We start from the raw sequence: 17481 nt of genomic DNA, 5'->3' as shown, positions 1-17481 counted from the left end.
GCCCTGCAGGGTTGCCCTTGGCAGTCAGGAGCCGCCTCTAATTGGAAAAACCGCAGACTCTTGAGCCTCCCCACCTGGCACCCCCTCTCCAGCGTGTAAACCCCACTTCCAGGCCTGCAGCTGCCTCTCTCTGTGGGGCGGGCGCCGGTCCCCCCCCCCCCCCCGCCCCTGGAGCTGGCAGAGGAGCCCCTGGTGGGTCAGGAGGAAGTCTCACAGAGGACCGGGGAGGGGTCCCCAGGTCCAAGCCCTCTGGGCCCTCAGCCTTCCGAGGACAGGACGGCCCCCCAGCTCTCGCAAAAGCACCCGCCTTGTCCTTCTCACAGCCTCACCTGCACGGCTCTGCACCCCAGGAGGAAGCCCCAGCACCCTCTTTCCTTACGGGGCAGCTGACCGGACCCAGCTAAGGGGGCTCCTGCCTGCCCTGCTCTGGAGGTGGGCCCTGACTGCTCCCCCAGGGCCTCAGGAACCCCCGCCCCCACCACGAGGCCTCCTGAGGGGAGTGGCTGGACGTGCCAGGTAGCCATGGGAGGACAGGGCTCCCCAGGAACCCCTGCCTCCCTTCCCCTCCCCGGTGCAGGAAGTGAAAACCCTCCAGGCAGAGAGGGTGACTCACACTCTGCAGAGTTCCTCCTCTCCGCTGCGACCCTGGGGAATCCTCACCATGGCTGGCTGGCTGGCTTCCCTGGGAGGGGCATGATGCCTGAGAAGCTGCTTAGGGAACTGGCCGGCTTGGGGCTTCCAGGGACCCCTGTCCCTTGGGACTGGGTCTGAGAGCCAGGATGTCCCTCTGATCACCTGTCTCTGCCGCCCTCCACCACTTGCCAGCTGGCACCATGGGGCAAGGGCGCCGGGGGGGCATGGCGCAGGCAGTCCTGGCGGCCCAAGGACAGAAAGCTGACGGTGCCTGGGGCTGGGTGCTCCTTGAGCAGGAGGCTGTGACTGCGTGGAATCCCGGGGATTCCAACCTCACTGCTGACCATCCCGGTTTTATTTTTTTTTAAGTGGTTAATTAAAAAAGAAAATTTTATTTAACTTGTTATTAGATATACGTATGTATCGCTTGCTTTACTGGAGCTTTGTCGCAGCGCGGGCTCCTCTGTGGTTGCAGTGAGCAGGGCTCCTCTGTGGTTGCAGTGAGCAGGGCCTACGCTGGTTGCAGGGCGCGGCCTTCCCACCGCTGCAGCTCCTCGTCCCGGAGCAGCACGGACTCTAGTGGGGGCTTCAGTGGTTGCGGCCCCCCCAGCACTAGAGCGCACGCTCAGGAGTTGTGAGCAGCTAACGTGGAACACGTTCCTCCACAGCAAGTGGGGTCTTCTCGGACCAGGGATCGAACCGGTGTCTCCCGCCCTGGCAGGAGGCCGCCTTGGTCTGTCCTTGATGGACGGTGGGGCGTTGCCCAGACAGGGCTGTTCGTGGGTGTCCCGAGCTGGACGCCTCTGAGCGTGGCGGTGTTCAGGCAGCTGCCTGGCGCTGGTCATCGCTGGGGCCTTGGTCATCGCCTCCGCGCTTGAGGACGGCTAGCCTCCTTTGTCCCCACCCCCCATTCCCTCCTGCGCCTGCCCCCTGCCCCAGCGTCCGTCCCCCACACCCAAGCTCTGCCCACACCTTGCCCAGCCCATGGTGAGCTGGCAGGCTGGGCGCCCGATTCCTTTTCTTGACTTTGGTTCCTCCAACCTTGGAGTTGATGTAATCTGCGTCCTTCTGCAGGACTGGGGTCCCGGGGGTGGCAGGGTCTGAACCGGGGCCTCCGAGCACGGCTGCTGGGTAACTGGGGGTCTCAGACAGGAAAGGGAACACTCGTGTTCCTCCTTTATGGAGTGAGGTTCTCTCTCTGGAAAGAGAGATCGAACCGGGGTCTCCTGTGTGGCGGGCAGATTCTTCACCGTCTGAACCACCAAGGAGTGAGCGGTAGTGATCAGATAACAGCGGGACCGAGGGGGTTTCTGGCTGCGCTGCTCTAGTGGGATTCTTGCTGAAGACAGGCCCGGCTCATTCGGACGTCACCAGGGAAGGCGGGGATGAACAGCGTGGTCACATGTTGAGGATGGTTAAATATTGAGTGTGGGAGTTTTAAAACATTTTTTTCTTAAATATTTACCCTCTATTTTTTTGGCTGCGTCAGGCCTTAGTTGCAGCACAGGGCTTGGACTTTGTGTTGCGGCCCTTGGGGATCCTAGTTCTCCATCCAGGGATTGAACCCACGACCCCCAGCACCGCAGGGCAGACTCTTAGCCACCGGACCACCAGGAAGTCCCTAGGGCAGGGATTTTTGCTTAACCGACTTGGCAGTTCAGTTCAGTCGCTCAGTCGTGTCCGACTCTCTGTTTCAGCAGGGTTCTTGCTAAGACCCATCTCTTGAGACAAGACCTGCAGGCATACCTCAGCGGTGCTGCAGTGAAGCAGGTCACGTGACGTTTCTGGTTCCCCAGTGCGTGTAAAGGGGATGTTGACACTGTACTGAGGTCAGAGTGTGCAATAGCGTCACGCCTGAAAAAAGGCAGCGTACGTGCCTTAATGAAAAAAACAAACCTTCATTACTGAGAAGTGCCAACCAGCACCTGACAACCAGGCTTGCTCCAAACCTTCGGCCTGTGACAGACGCAGATGGCGGGGCACGGAAACACGAGGGCTCGTCTGCAGCTGGAAAGCAGGTCAGAGGAGCTTGCAGACTCGGCCCCAGCCCTGCTGCCCTCCTGGGCCCTGGGGTGACTCAGAGCCGTCATCAGTCCTGGGGACGACGTCCCGGAGGGCCGGGAGGGGGTCTGTGACTCAGGCTGGGGGCAGCCGGGCTTGTTTACGAGTCTGGATCCTCAGCAGGAGGAAGGAAGGCAGTCAGGGGAGGCCGATCGTGCTGACAGCCCAGGACCCCAGCCAGCTGCCCTCCGCCGTGGACACGTATCTCTGTGGGGGCACCTCGGGGAGGCTGTCAGTGACTCCCGGGCCCAGCCTGCCTAAATGGGGTCTTTCCCCGCAATTCTAGGCGGTCTCCCAGCTGGGCCACGTGCGAGGGGCGTGTGGCCCTGCCTGTCCTGCTGTGGGGGAGGGGTGGCTACACCCCCCCCAGCCCTCTCCCCTCCCTCACACACACCTCAACTCAGAAGCTGAGTGCAGAGCCCTTCCCATGAGCAGAGGGTGGGCACAGCAGCCAGCAGTGTCCAAGCTTGGAGCCAGCCCGGGTCAGCAGGCCCCAAGGGGCCAGGGGCGGAGGCCGAACACGCTGTCGGGGCCGGAGGCGTCCCAGTCGTCCGGGGAGCAGGGTCCTCGCCCCCCAGGTCAGGGTTCTGGATCCACCCGACCCTCTGGATGGTGCCGGGGAGTCCTGGGTTCAGGAACCACTGGCCTGGGGGCCGGGGGCGTCCCAGGGTCAGCAGAGCCCAGGGAAGGCGGAGCCTTGAGGCGTTGCGAATTGCCTCCTTCCGTTTTCCCTCTCGCCTCTGTGTGCAGTGTCCGTCTCTCCTGCTCAGAGGGTGACTTGACGCTGTTGTTGTTCAGTTCTCGGGGCACCTGCCTTCTGCCCCTAACCCCAACCAGCCAGAGTGCGGGTGCATCAGTCCCCAGGCCCACCTGCCACAGGGCCATCTCAGGGCTGGCCACGTTCTGTTCCCCATGGGCATTCACGTGCCAGGGCCGCTTGGGTGCTGGGAAGTGTCGGGGGGCGCTGGGGGGTGGTCAGGGATGGATGAGCTGCGAACCTGTCTCAGGGCATCAACGGTGACAGCCCCTTGGAGTGGGCAGGTCCACGGGGTCTCCGGCCCCAGGAGCGTGAAAGGGGTGCAGATGGTTGTTAACCGTTTGAGGCTGGTTTGAGGCTGCAGAAGTTGTGTGCAGCCACGGAGCCCCTCGGGACTCAGCTTCCCGGGGACTCGCCCCGGAGTCCCTGCTGCCATGAGGAGCGGTGCGCAGCAGCCCAGGCCCTCCTCGCTCTAGCTGGGGTCCCGCTTGGGCCCCTGCATCTCTTTCTCATTGACTGACATCCACCGCATCCCTTTCAAGTAGAGAAGAAGCCAGTGAAAAGTGAAAGTGTTAGTCAGTCGTCCGGCTCTTTGGGACCTCTTGGACTGTAGCCCGCCAGGCTTCCTGAACCAGGGATCAAACCCAGGTCTCCTGCGTTGCCGGCAGATTCTCTACTGTCTGAGCCATCAGGGAGAAAAGTCAGTGATCTTAGTAATTTACAGTGTTTGATGAGCGTTAGCAACAATCGCATTTGAGAATATTTCCATCCTCTCAAAGCGGTTTCCCTGTTCCCACCCCCAGGCCCAGGCTGATCTGCTTTTTGTGTACGGATGTGCTCAGTCTAAACCCATCTGCGAGACAGGAGATGCGGCTCGATCCCTGGGTGGGGAAGACCCCCTGGAGGAGGGCATGGCAGCCCACTGCAGCATTCTTGTCTGGAGAATCCCACGGACAGAGGAGCCTGGCGGGCTACAGTCCATGGGGTCGCGAAGAGTCGGACAGGACGTATTGACTCAGCAGTTGCTCACACTGCGTGTTTTCTGTAAACAGACTCGCGCTCTGTGACGCGGTTTCTGTGACTGGCTTCCCCCACTTAGCAAAACGTTTCTGAGGGTCACCCGTGTCACGGTGCGCTCACCACATTCCCTTTTTTGGCTGGGCCTGCCTCACCCGTGTGTCCACAAAGCACGTTTCGCTTCTCTGTCTGTTCTCTAGTTGGGGGGCGCCTGGGTTGCTTCCAGCTCGCGGTCGTGACGGTGAGCGCGTGTGAATGTGATATCGGCACGGTAACAGACGGTTTCCTCCTTCCTGTGTGGAGAGCCGGGGGGGGCATCGCTGGGTCGGGCAGCCAGGGTTGGCGCTGTGAGCTGTTGACCTGCTCTTCCCGAGGGTTTCCTCCTTCCTGTGTGGAGAGCCGGGGGGGGCATCGCTGGGTCGGGCAGCCAGGGTTGGCGCTGTGAGTTGTTGAGCTGCTCTTCCCGAGCGCCTGCAGCGGTTCACGTCCCCGTGGAGGTGCCCAAGGGCTCCTGTTTCTCAGCGTCCTCAACAAGCCCCTGTTACTGTTTGCTTATTTATTGGGGTGCATCGAGTCTTCGCTATGGCACTCGGGGTCCCCGCGACGTCACACAGGCTCTTTCGTCACTGCACGTGGACTCCCTAGGTGTGGCTTGAGGGCTCGAATCCGCGTCCCCTGCCTTGCCTGGCGGATTCTCAACCACGGTACCGCCCAAGAACGTCCCCTGTCTTGTCTGTTTTTGATCAGAGCTGTCCTCTGGGTCTTGGGGTGATGCTGGAGCCTGGTTGGTGTTGGGGGAGGGCAGGAAGGAGTTAACGACGCAGCGGTCTGAGCTCCAGGAATGCGCTAGAGAGACAGAGGCTGGAGGGCCGCGTCCCCTCCCTGACCACTCCTGGGAGCAGGTTACAGCGCGAGGCTTGGTCCGGAGGGCCGGAGAGGCCCTGTTGGCCCGTCCTGGGCGCTGACCACGTCCTGGAGGAAACCGCAGTCTCCAAGGAGGTGGGTGAGGAGGGAGCCATGTGCCCTATTTTGGTCCTGCCGCTGCCCCCTGGGGCGGGTGGACGAGAGAAGCTCTGAGTGTGCCCGTCAGGCCGCCCGTCCCTGACCGCCAGGCTGCCTCGGCCTTCCAGGGAGAGCTCAGGGCAGCCGTCCGCCAGGCCTGCCACCCACCCTTATTCCCTGGGGATGCCCCGTGCCCCGCCCTGGGGGAGGCAAGCGCAGATGCAGGCCTCTGTCCGGGGAGGAGGCGCCCTGCCCATCCGGCCCCGTTGTCTGGAGCGGCTGGCGCGTTCCTCCCCAGACCCCATGCACCCGGGGCTTTCCCGAAGGCGCTGACCCTTTCCTGGTCCTCCCCAAGTATGCTCCGTTCCCAGCCCGGGTTCCCCGCTTGTTTACTTCCCTGTGTTGTAAATAGCCCAGGCAGGAGCCCGCCACGAGCACTGTTTGTGGACAGAGCCCGGCCTGCAGGGGGCCGTCCTCACGTGGCTTCTGCCCACTGTTTGTTGGAGCCGGGCCAGCCTGTGGACTGTCTCCCCTGCACCCCCGGGGCCGGAGGGCAGGCAGGTGGAGGGGTGGACGGCAGCGCTGAGCCCCTGGTCCCTGGGCCGAGCGGCCGGTTCCAGGGGTTGTGGGCCCTTCTCCCACCCGAGTCCGCCCCTGGCAGGGATGGATGTGGTCGCAGCTGTGGCTCTCGCAGAACCTAAAGTTGGGGGGGGGGGGCCAGGTCCAGCCGTGTGGCGGGCTGGCCGGGCAGACACGGGTTACTCAGCGTCTCTAAACTGCCCAGCAGGAAACCAGCCCCTTGAGAAGGAAGCGTGGCTTTTCTGGGCTCTGGAGGGAAAGCGTGACGCATCGGGGTTCCCGTAACCAACAGGCTGCCTTGTGGGGGTGTTTTTCCCACGCAAACAAAGCGAGCAGTGGGACTGGGCGAGCCTGCAGGGGCGGGTCTTCCTGAGAAGCCGGGTAAAAGGCGGCGGGGCCGGAGCCCAGCATGCTCCCGCCCGATGCTGCTGCCCGGCCGCTGTCCCATCCGCCGTGCCGCTGCCTTGCCACCAGCCCCTCGGGCAGCGGGGCCAAGCATGCGGGAGACGCCTGGTGCGGCCGCGCTGCAGACCCTCCTGCGGCACCTCCACCCTGGCCTGGCGGGCTGCAACCGGGTTTGCAGCACCTCCCTGTGGACCCACATCCGAAGCCTCGTGCACAAGGGCAAGGTGGGCCGGGGATCCCTGGGGTGGGGGGCACCGGGCCCCCTCCCCAGCCCTGTCCCACTGCTGGCTACGCTGGTCTCAGTTCTGGAAGAGGAGGGGAGGGATGGGGAGAAGGGCCCAGGGATCCCCAGCCTCTGGAGGGAACCGGAAAGGGCGTCTTTCTGTTGCTCTGTCTCCGCTTTTAAAGCTGCCCGTTGGGACGCCCCTGGCGGGTCCAGTGGTTCCGACGCCACGCTTCGCTGCAGAGGGCAAGGCTTCAATCCTAAGCGAGGAACTAAGATCCAGACACTACACAGCATGGCTAGAGAAGTTCTTTGTTTTTAATTAAAATAACAGAACTGCCATCAGTGGAGGGACGCTGTCCCTTTCCTTGGGAGCAGACTTGCTTCCTGGGCGGCCGGGACACGGGCACCCCCCCCTCCCGCCACACCTGGCCTGGTCGGGACCCAGGAGCTCCACTGGTCCTCAGAGCTGCGAGGGCCCTGGGTGCCCCCCGCCCCCACCCGCTGGTGCCCCTGAGAAGGTGGGACCGCAGCTGGGGCCAGCCAGCCCCACGTGCCAGTGGTCTGTGCCGGCTCTCTGCTCGCACACCCACCCCTCAGGCCGGGGTCCCCACGGCCCCAGAGTGTGGCCCCAAGAACCTCCCAGGAGGGGGAGGCCCCGCCGTGGGTGGACCTGGCCTGGACTAAAGACCCCGCCTGCACAGGCCCCCACGCCAGAGGGCCACACTAAGGGGAAGACAGGGTCCCCAGCTCTTTGATGAAACATCACCCCACCCCCCAGCCCCCAGAAGAAGATGCTGTTGAAATCAGGCTTCCCAAAGTGCTGCTTACGTGACTGGGCAGCCTTCTCCCAGCTGCATGGAGCCCTCTGTGATGCTGCAGCAGGACAACTCCCAGCCCCCCAGGCTGCCAGGGCGGGCGTGAGCACCCCTGGGAAGCGAGGGTTCCCGAGGGAGCAGGGTGCAGGGCCTGAGCGGTCACTGACTCATCCCCCAGCCGAGCCTGGGCTGCAGGCAGCAAGGGTCTGGGGACGGAACGGCTCTGAGACTCCAGGACTTTTCTAGCGGGTAGCGGGTCCTCCATCAGGACCCCACTTGGCCTCTGGAGAGAGGTACCTGCCGAGGCCTGCCGCTGATTCCGCTTGGACGTGGAGGAGTCGCGGGCTTGGGCTTGCTGCCCGGCCAGGCCTCTGCTCGGATGCCCAGGGCTTCTGGTAACCATGACCCCTTGCTTTCAGCTGGACCCTCAGACCCTGCAGGACAGAGACTGGCAGCGGACGGTCATCGCCATGAACGGGGTATGTGCCCCCTGGCGCTGTGCTGGCTTCCGCTTCCTGCAGAGTGTTGGGGTGGTTGTAGTCCCTTCTGAGACCCTCGGGGTTGGAGGAGGCAGAGAAACCACAACGTGCGTGCCCGAGTCCACGCAGGCCGGAGTCCTGTGGCTGGAGTGCAGGTCACCCGCCAGGCACTGGGCGTCTCTTCTCAAGTGGAGGTTCAGGGGCATCACGGAGATGGAGGGGGCCTGGACCCTGGGGTCTGCCCATAGAGGCTGAAACCCCTGATTAGACTCCAGTGCCCCGTAAGAACTGAGACCTTAAGAAAAAGCACTGGCGCTCGCCAGAAAAGCTTGGCATGTAGGGCATCCTGGAGGAGGGCGTGGCAACCCCCTCCTGGACCCTTGCCTGGAGAACCCCATGGACAGAGGAGCCTGGCCGGCCACAGTCCCTGGGGTCGCACGGAGTGGGACACGACTGAAGCGAGTTAGCAAGTAGGACGTGGTGCCACCATTTGATAGGCAATTGGTGTTTTATTACATTATTTTCTATGCGTTTTCTCTAGTGTCTTTTTTTCAGCTTTTTGTTTTGTTTTGGGATGTAGCCAGGTGACAGTGTTGTGATAACAGAAGGGACTCAGCCACACACATACGTATGTCCATTTCAGTCCAGTCGCTCAGTCGTGTCTGTCTTTGCAACCCCATGGACTGCAGCACGCCCGGCCTCCCTGCCCATCAACAACTCCCAGAGCTTGCTCAGACTCAGGTCCATTGAGTCAGTTGATACATATATGGATACACCGATCCATTCTCCGCCAAACTCCCCTCCCATCCAGGCTGCCATGCAACATGGAGTCTCATGGTTCTTTCTAATCAGGATTAAATGAGAAGCAGAAACCACAGGGTCGTGGGGGGAGGTTGTGCAGAAGCAGGTCCTCAGACTGCCCTGGCTGTTCCCGGCTGCCACTGAGTTGGACCAGGGCCCGCCCCTGACCTGGACCCTAGCCTGCCATCGCGGGGCTCTGGGACCAGGAGGCTGAGAGGGTCGTGCCTCCTTCCTCCCCGGCAGATTGAAGTGAAGCTGTCAATCAAGTTCACCAGCAGGGAGTTCAGCTTGAAGAGGATGCCTTCCCGAAAACAGACGGGCGTCTTCGGAGTCAAGATCGCCGTGGTCACCAAGTGAGTAGCCAGGGCTCCCGCGTCTCGTCCCCGAGGGCGGAGGGCGCTCCCACCCCGGGTGTCTCTGCAGGATGGAGACGGTGTGGGCCTCCCTCTCTGTGTGGGTCGCTGTGCGGGGACCCCTCGCGGGCCCGTGGAGCACTCTGTGCGTGGCTGCCTTGCGTGCTGACCACGGACCAGTCCCCAGCAGCTCGGGGCTGTCCCGCCCCTTGCCTGTGCTGCCCCCGGAGCCAGGCTCGCCAGGGTTCCCTTCCCTGCCTTGGAATTTGTCAGGATCCGAGCTCCTGTCCTGCCCCCCCGCGCATCACGGGTCAGCCATCAGAAGACACTTGTGTGCAGGTTCAGGGCGGGCCTTGGGAACACAGCCTCTTCCTCCAGAATCCACTTTCCCCGGTTTGGAGCCTAGCCCGACCCTGACCTCACTGGTGGTCAAGCGGGACACCTGGCTACAGCCTGGCTCCTGGCTACACCCCAGCCACCCCCCCAGCTCCTCCGGGAGGCTCTGGGCAGGAGCAGGGACCCCTGAACGAGCACACTCGTGAGAGGGGCTGGGGACAGTACTCTGCTGGGTCCTGGATCCAGTCGCTAAACTAGACTGAACCAGCCCTCCAGACTTTAGAGTTCTTACTCTGAAGAGTTTTAGAGTCCTTAATCTGGTGTCCTGCCTGCAGGGGCTAGAATTGTCCCATTAGGATGCGGAAGAGAGAAGGGTAGCGTCACAGGGTTCCAAGCTGAGCACAGGGGCCAGGCGGTCCGTGTACTCTGTCCTCTGGCCCGGCTGCCTGCCGGGCGCGGGGCTCCCCTCTACCTGAGGCCTGGAGGGGTCCCCCCACCCCCGCCCGGCTCGTTCCCAAGACCCTTGCAGTCAGTCGGCCGTTAACCCAGGGCCCCGGGGGCTCCGGACTGACCTCCAGTAGCCGAGCTCAATCAGAAAGGCCTCCCGATCGCGCCCCCAGGGCGGGTGTGCTCGGAGGGTGTCCAGCCCCCCGGAACTGTTGCAAAGACCCTGATGAGATGGAGGCCGTGACGATCGTGAGAGCAGAGCCGGGGGCGGGGCACACGGCAGGCTCTGGTGCTGAGGGCCGAGGGGGCGGGGCTGCCGGATGCTGAGGCACCGCCCCCCCCCCCATCCCGGCCGCAGGAGGGAGCGGTCCAAGGTGCCGTACATCGTGCGGCAGTGCGTCGAGGAGATCGAGCGCCGGGGCATGGAGGAGGTGGGCATCTACCGCGTGTCCGGAGTGGCCACGGACATCCAGGCCCTGAAGGCGGCCTTTGACGTCAGTGAGTGTCTCGGCGGGTGGGCGCGGTGCATGCGCCGCTGGGGAGGGCGGTTTGGCAGAAGCCGGTTCCTAACCCATCCTGACCACCCGCGTGGCTCTTGCCAAGTAAGACCTGGGGCTTCCGTGGGGCGGCCCCCTGCTCTCCCCGCGGGGGCTCAGCTGCCCCACACCCCCGCGCCCTGTGTGGGTGTGACCGGAGCCCACGGCTCAGCGAGTCTGGTGCCAAGAAGCTGGTGGAACCGCCCCGATTGCCAGATACGGCGGGTTGTCCTCGAGGGATTTCTCCTCCCGCCGCGGGGGGCCTGCAGCCCTGGACGGTGTGGCGCGGGGTGGGGGTCACCGCCACTGCAGTCACAGCTGCGAGGTGACCCGCACGGCTGGCTGGGGCTCAGAGGGTGGAGCCGACTCTGGGTCCACAGCGGGCTCCGCTCCACTCCCACGCTCTTCCCCAGACAACAAGGACGTGTCGGTGATGATGAGCGAGATGGACGTGAACGCCATCGCCGGGACACTGAAGCTCTACTTCCGCGAGCTGCCCGAGCCCCTCTTCACTGACGAGTTCTACCCCAACTTCGCCGAGGGCATTGGTGAGCGCGGGCCGTCCCCAGGCCCCTTTCCTGTCCGCCTTTGGTGGAGGGGGGAAACCCGAGTTTCAGCACAAACTCTGCGAGTGGGGGGGGACGGGGAACCCAGCCTGGGAGGCCTCCACGGGCTGACCCTCTGTGCTCGTCCCTTGAGGTCGCAGAGAGGGGGGCTGCCGCTGTGGACACGCCAGTGTGGGGTCCGGAGGCCGCTGTCCTGACTGGCCTCAGACCCTGGCTCATCAGTCAGGGCTTTCGAGTACCCCCTGACCCCGGGCCCACCTGGAGGGTGGGGGGCGCTGGCATTCTGGGTGGCTGCAGCCTCTGCACCTGCCCCCCACCACCACCCAAAGCTGCTCAGCAGAGGACCTGCCCTCACCCACCCCCACCCAGGTGCAAAGGCTCATGTGAGGGGGGGTCTGTGGCCCCCGTGTCCCCTGAGCAGGACGTGGGAAGGGCCTAGGGGCCAGGAGGGCAGCTGTGCCCAGCACCCCGACACGGGTCCCTGTGGTGCCCTCCACCACTCTGAGGTTCCGAAAAGGCGTCCGGGGTGGCCAGGCTCCCACCCAGGGCCCTCACCGGGGGCCAGCGTGGGAGGCAGGACGGTGACTGGCCCAGGCCCTGGGGGCACCTTCCAGCCCCGGGCTGTGACTGTGAAGTAACCCCCGCCCCTGCAGCGCTCTCAGACCCCGTTGCGAAGGAGAGCTGCATGCTCAGCCTGCTGCTGTCGCTCCCGGAGGCCAACCTGCTCACCTTCCTCTTCCTCCTGGACCACCTGAAAAGGTAGCCCCCTCCTCTGGGGTGCTCAGGGCTCCGGTGGGTCCCCTGCGCCCATCAGACTCCCTGGCACCCGGGGCCTTCCCTCTGTAGTGCTCCCCCCCGTCTGGGGGTGCCCCTCCGGGTACCGGCACCACCGTCACCCGTGTCCCCCTGCGCCGTGGCCGGTCCTTCCCCACCCCGCCCTTCCCCGTGGGCCTCCAGCCCTCTGGGTCCCGGCGGGGGGTGGGTCAGCCGGGGAGGAGCACCCCCGCCCTCCCGCCTGCGGTGGCCTGGGTCCCCGCCCACCTCCACGCCCCCCTCCCCGAGGCCGTGTGACAGCAGTTTCCCCCTGCAAACCCCACACAGGGTGGCCGAAAAGGAGACGGTGAACAAAATGTCCCTGCACAACCTCGCCACGGTGTTCGGCCCCACACTGCTCCGGCCCTCGGAGAAGGAGAACAAGCCGCCCGCCAACCCCAGCCAGGCCATCTCCATGACCGACAGCTGGTCCCTGGAGGTCATGTCCCAGGTACGGTGGCCTCGCCTACCTGGCCTGGACCTGTGGCCCCTGCCTGCCCGCCCCCCACCCCCCCCCCCACCCCCGTGTCCTGCCAGTGGCTCCCACCAAGCCGCGCAGGGGAGGTGGCCGAGGTCAGGGGACAGGGCCACGAGGCAGACGGGGGTGGGGAGGGCAGGCCACGGCTACCCCCTCTGCTCTTAGCTGGGGCTCCCAGGACCCGCCCCGCTTGGCGGTCCTCCTGCTGTGAGGGGCCCTGGGTCCTTCGGGCGGCTCTCCCGCTCTGAGCCGCTGGCCCCTCCCGCTCTGCCCCGCAGGTCCAGGTGCTGCTGTACTTCCTGCAGCTGGAGGCCATCCCCTCCCCGGACAGCAGGAGGCAGAGCGTCCTCTTCTCCACCGAAGTCTAGAGGCCCCCGGCCCGTCCCGAGAGAGCAGGGGCCGGCCCGGGACCCTGCTAGGGACACGGGCCGTCCAGCCACAGAGCGGGAGCTGAGCCTCCTGGAGGAGCCACTGCCCCGCCCCCCCCCACCGCGGGCCCTCGCTGCTGCCGAGAGACAGCGACCCCTGGCGGAAGCGGCCGGGGGTCCGCGCCGCCGCCAGAGGGCGCCCCGAGCCGGCGCGCCGCCCGTCCTGGGCCTGGGCGGGACCAGGCGGAGGGAGTGGTTTCCTGAAACGGCCACCTGCGCGTCTCGGGGGCGAAGGGAGCAGGCGCGAGCGGACTCCCCGACTCGCGGGTCGTCGTCCGGAATAAACACCGCCGCCGCTTCACGCCCGGGGGCCGGGGCCCCTCCCGTGCGGGTGGGCAAGGGTCGGTTTCCCAGATCGGAACGCCCGACTCCTGTTCTGTGACCGGGTTGGAGGAGCCGAGTCTGCACCGTGTAGCGCCTGACCCCGTTCACCTCCCGGCTTCTCTTTCTCTGCAGAAGGCTCTGCGGCAGACAGGGTCTCCCTCCTGCTCTGTCCTCCGTTGCTTTGTCTCTGCCCATCTCGCGGCAGCCTCCCACCGACCCGTGTCTCGTGCAGGGCCCGGACACCAGGGGAGGGGAGCCCCGGGGCTGCGCACTTGGCCGCTGCTCGTCGGGGGAGGGCGGACCCGCCCACCGTCCAGAAGGTCGCCCCGTGGGCTCAGAAGGCCGGCCTCCTCCGACCCGTGGCCCTCCCAGTCCCCTGATCACACCCCGCCCCCTCAAGCCCCTGACACCCAGATTGGCTGCGCTCCCTCACCGCACTCGCCCAACAGACTCTTGTAAAGGTTTTCCTCTCTTGGTGGCAGCGGCAGCTTGCCGACAGCTTGTTTTAAACTTTGATTCGGATAGCCTTTTGATACTTGAATATTTTTAAGTTTTATACAGTTTCTAATTTTTTTTTTCCTAAGAAGATTCAGATACCCACTAAGATGTTAGAATGTACTCTGTGGACAAGCGGTGTCCACAGCGGCATCTCTTCTTCCTCCACGCGCCAGCCCTCTTTCCATCGGGAGCTGCTCCGGAAGTCTCCTGGGCACCCGGAATTGGGGGGGAAGTTGGGAACAGGCCCGGGGTGGGGGCGGGGGACGCCCTCCCCAGAGCAGGTAGAGGGACCGACCCCGCCCTGCGCACACACTCCACACCCCTGTGCTGAAGCCAGTACGTGGCTGGTTACCCTCCCAACCGTCTGACTTAGAAGACAGAACTGGGGACACCTCTAGGTATTTTGAAGACGCGCGTCTGTGAAGAATTGCATCGCTTCTTTCTAAGAAGGGTGGGGGCAAGGAGAAAAGAAACAGGCAAAGCTTCCAGGCTGGACTTGCGGGAAGAGAGGATGCGCTGAACCAGAGGAGGGAAGTGGAGGGACGACTCAGGAAAAGGCACTGGCTTGTCACGTGATTAGACCAGTCACGCGGGGCACTGCCCGGGCCCTGTCCGTGTCCCCGGCGGGGCAGGAGGCTCTACCCCCGTCGTGTTGACGGGCAGAAGCTCCGGGCACGTGGGGGCCACGTGCCCCTCCTTCTGTCTGCTCGTGGACTTGCTGACACGGGGACAGAAAAAGAAGCCACTGGAAGGTCTTATGTCCTCATACTGTATTTATTTAGTCGTACTTTGGTCTCATGGGGAGAGCTGTGGTCCCCCTGGGGGATGAGGGTGTAGCAGACGTCAGGGGGCATGTCCTCTGTCCCCGAATGTTCTCTGGACTTGGTGGGTCTCCTGGCCTCCGGCCCCCGACCTCTTCTAGCCTGGCTTCCCGTCCCGTCCAGCCCTGCCGAGGGAACGCGCTCTGCCTGGAAAGCCCTGGCCTGGTCTCTGTTTCCCTGGAGCCTTCATGATCTGCACCCATCACATTGAAACTGGAAAGCTGTCTCAGCGTCTGTGCCAATTCCGGTTCCCTGCCGCACCTCCTTCCCTATTTCAGCTTTTTCTTTACTTAGGATGCGCTGTCTCGTGGTGGGATGACTGTTCTTTCTTCCACAGCTGTCGAGGTGTTCCTTCACTGGCCCACCATGGCGGCGGTTGCTCTGAGTCCCCCGGCATCTCCGAAGCCGGTGGGCGGGTGACCGCCTGGGGGCCGGACATGACCTTCCACGAGGCTCAGTGGCCGGACTCCACCTCGCTGCCCGGGGCCCTGCGTCTGGAGCCCGGCTGCGCGCTGGGGCTGGTGGTGGGTCTCTAGGCGGCCGTGTGTCTTGAGTTCCAGCTCGGCTGTCTCTCCCACCACAGAGGGTGGGGAGGGAAGAACGACTTTCATTAAAGTTCCTTGAGGCGACTTGCGTCCGTGGTGGTGGCTGCTATAGAAACGCCGGGACCAGGGGCTCCAGGAGCACCCCCAACGGGGCCGATGGGTCAGGGCTGGGGGTGGGTGTTGGGGCTGGAAGCGGCAACAAGTGGAGTGGACAGGCAGGCATCCAGGAGGCCTCCCCGAAGTGGTGGGCACCGCTGGGGACAGGCCCAGCCCGGGGCGTCCACTTGCCCACATGCCACCTGCCTGCCAAGCGTTGGGGCCGTTGGGTTTGGGGTGAGCAGCTGCAGGGACACGGGCATTGCCCAGTGCCAGGGGCGGGGGTCCAGCCACGCCCAGCCCAGCCCTGCCCAAACCCCTCAGCCTCGGTGGTTTCCACCAGTGCTCCCGGGCCCAGCCTTTGGGTTGTCAGCCGCAGGGCATGGGCCCCCTTATCTGCCACCAGCCTTGCCTTCAGAAAAAGCCACCCAGTGTCCAGGGAAGCCGTGCCCCCATGGAGATGGGCATGCCAGGTGGGGACCTGCATTGCCGTCCTTGACATCTGCCAACACCTGGAGGCTCCTCCGGGGCGCCTTCCTTGAGGCGTGAGGGTTGGCATTTGCAGAGCTGCATGGACGCTGTACTGCGGCCCTCCTGACGCCTGCTGACAAAGAGAGGGCTACTGCGGGCCCCCACCTCGGATCTGACCCCTGGAAGGCAGCTCTGTGTGTGTGCACGCTCAGCTGTGTCTCTTTGAGACCCCCTGGCCTGTAGCCCGGCAGGCCCAGCCCCTCTGTCCGTGAGATTCTCCACACAAGAATACTGGAGTGGTTTGCCATTCCCTCCTCCAGGGGAATCTTCCTGAAAGTCTAGTTATATCTCTCTATCCCTGCCTTCCGGGTCCTATTCGAAAACCTTTAATAAAAAGAAAAGCTCCAACGCGTCTCTCTCATGAGGAATCGATTTGGGGACAAGCTGACGGTTCCCCATTGTTCCTGAGAGCAGGGGCTTTGTCCAGCCGCCCAGGCCAGTGGCACAGCCAGGGAGTGGGGCTGTTCACTGCTGTGGGGTCTGAGGCCTTAGAACTGAAAGACCCTCGGGAGTCAAGCCCTATGCTTGGTAGGTGGGTAAACGGAGGTTGCATGAAGGGCCCCCCACCCCCACCGTCTTGGCTATTTGAAGAGCAGAGACAGGCTGGGGACCCGGTGTCTCCACGCTCCCCACAGGTCAACTCCCTCTCCTCTGGGCTAGACGTGGCCAACCGTGCTGGCCTCGAGCCAAGGCCTGGCATCACGCATGTACGCCAAGCGGATGAAGACGGGCAGGATTTTGTGTAGAGACCTCAGAAGAGCCTGTATACCACCTCCAAAAAAAAAGAAGGCCCCAGTGGCCCTAAAAGGAATTATTTCCATGATGGAGCGAATGATGGGCTGTTCCCAACAGCTCTGTAAAGATAAACAGAAAAGGCAAGGGGCAACAGACACAGTGGCTGTTGAAGAGGCCCAGATGGCCTCCTGGAGCAAATGCCCTGGGTCAGCGGGCAGGATGGGGGCCGCACGTCACCCAGCTCTCCCGGGGCGGCAGGGAGACCACAGCAGGCACAGCGCGACCGGCAGGTGGCTGCGGTCATGGTCCTGTAAGCCAGGGCCCTGCTGCATCTGAGATGCCCCCAGGTTGGGAAGGGAGACTGCTTGGCGGGTGTGTGTGAGGGGGGCAAGGCTGCTCCTCCGGGTGTCCCTGTATCACAGGCCACGTGTCTCGGGACAGACCCTCTGGGAGCCTCTCTGGCCCATTCGGCCAGATCACTGAGGGCCCGGTCTGCACACCAGCTCCCTTCCATTACCCCCCTGTGGCGGGCCTGAACAGAAACTCTCCCTTGGGATTTTCAAGTCCCTTGGCGGAGGGGAGCTGGGCTGCTGGGATAAGAGCTCTGTGTACGTGCTAAGTTCCTTCAGGCGTGTCTGACTCTGCGACCCCCTGGACTTGGAGCCCGCCAGGCTCCTCCGTCCACAGGGATTCTCCAGGCAAGGCTGCTGGAGTGGGTTGCCACGTCCTCCTCCAGGGGCTCTTCGCAGCCCAGGGATCGAACTTGCGTCGCTTGCATCTCCTGGGTTGGCAGGCGGATTCTTTTACCAGGAGTGCCTGCTAAGAAGCGCAGCTGCTGGGGAAGGGTAGATTCACATGGGATTCTGGACGAGGAAGGGGCCCTAAGGGGCGGGGTTTACAAGGGAGCAGCCCACCCCACCCCCGGGGGCAGGCGTCGCCTGGATGGTGGCCGGCCCAGACCTGCAGCCTCCCTGGGACTCCGTGGTGTGAGGCTGTGACACCTGACTGTTGTCCGTGTCCCCCCGTTAAGACGCTGCACCCCTGAGGGGCACTCCCCACGCAGGGTGCTTTATGGTGATGGCCAGGAAGAGACTCTGGGGCTCGTGAGTGGTGGGCAGTGGCCGCAGGAGCCTGTCCACCCGGCAGGCTGGCCTCTGGCCCATTTGAGTCTCAAGCCACATGGTGTAACCTCGCCCCCG

The 17481-nt window shown here is 64.0% G+C and overlaps 1 protein-coding gene across 1 annotated transcript in view; it reads left to right on the top strand.

Annotated features, from left to right (window-relative positions):
• Positions 1-15895, top strand: part of BCR (BCR activator of RhoGEF and GTPase) — an 86833-nt gene extending 70938 nt beyond the window's left edge. The window contains exons 17-23 of the mRNA XM_040251201.1: positions 7915-7974; positions 9019-9128; positions 10270-10409; positions 10861-10995; positions 11667-11772; positions 12115-12277; positions 12583-15895. Of these exons, the coding sequence (XP_040107135.1) occupies positions 7915-7974; positions 9019-9128; positions 10270-10409; positions 10861-10995; positions 11667-11772; positions 12115-12277; positions 12583-12672 (804 nt within the window). The 3' untranslated portion in view covers positions 12673-15895. The remainder of the gene's footprint in view (positions 1-7914; positions 7975-9018; positions 9129-10269; positions 10410-10860; positions 10996-11666; positions 11773-12114; positions 12278-12582) is intronic.
• The last annotated feature ends 1586 nt before the right edge of the window (positions 15896-17481 follow it).

The sequence above is a fragment of the Oryx dammah genome, unplaced genomic scaffold (assembly GCF_014754425.2).
Source record: "Oryx dammah isolate SB20612 unplaced genomic scaffold, SCBI_Odam_1.1 HiC_scaffold_12, whole genome shotgun sequence".
Classification (NCBI taxonomy): Eukaryota; Metazoa; Chordata; class Mammalia; order Artiodactyla; family Bovidae; genus Oryx; species Oryx dammah.
This window is presented reverse-complemented; position numbering and strand designations above follow the sequence as displayed.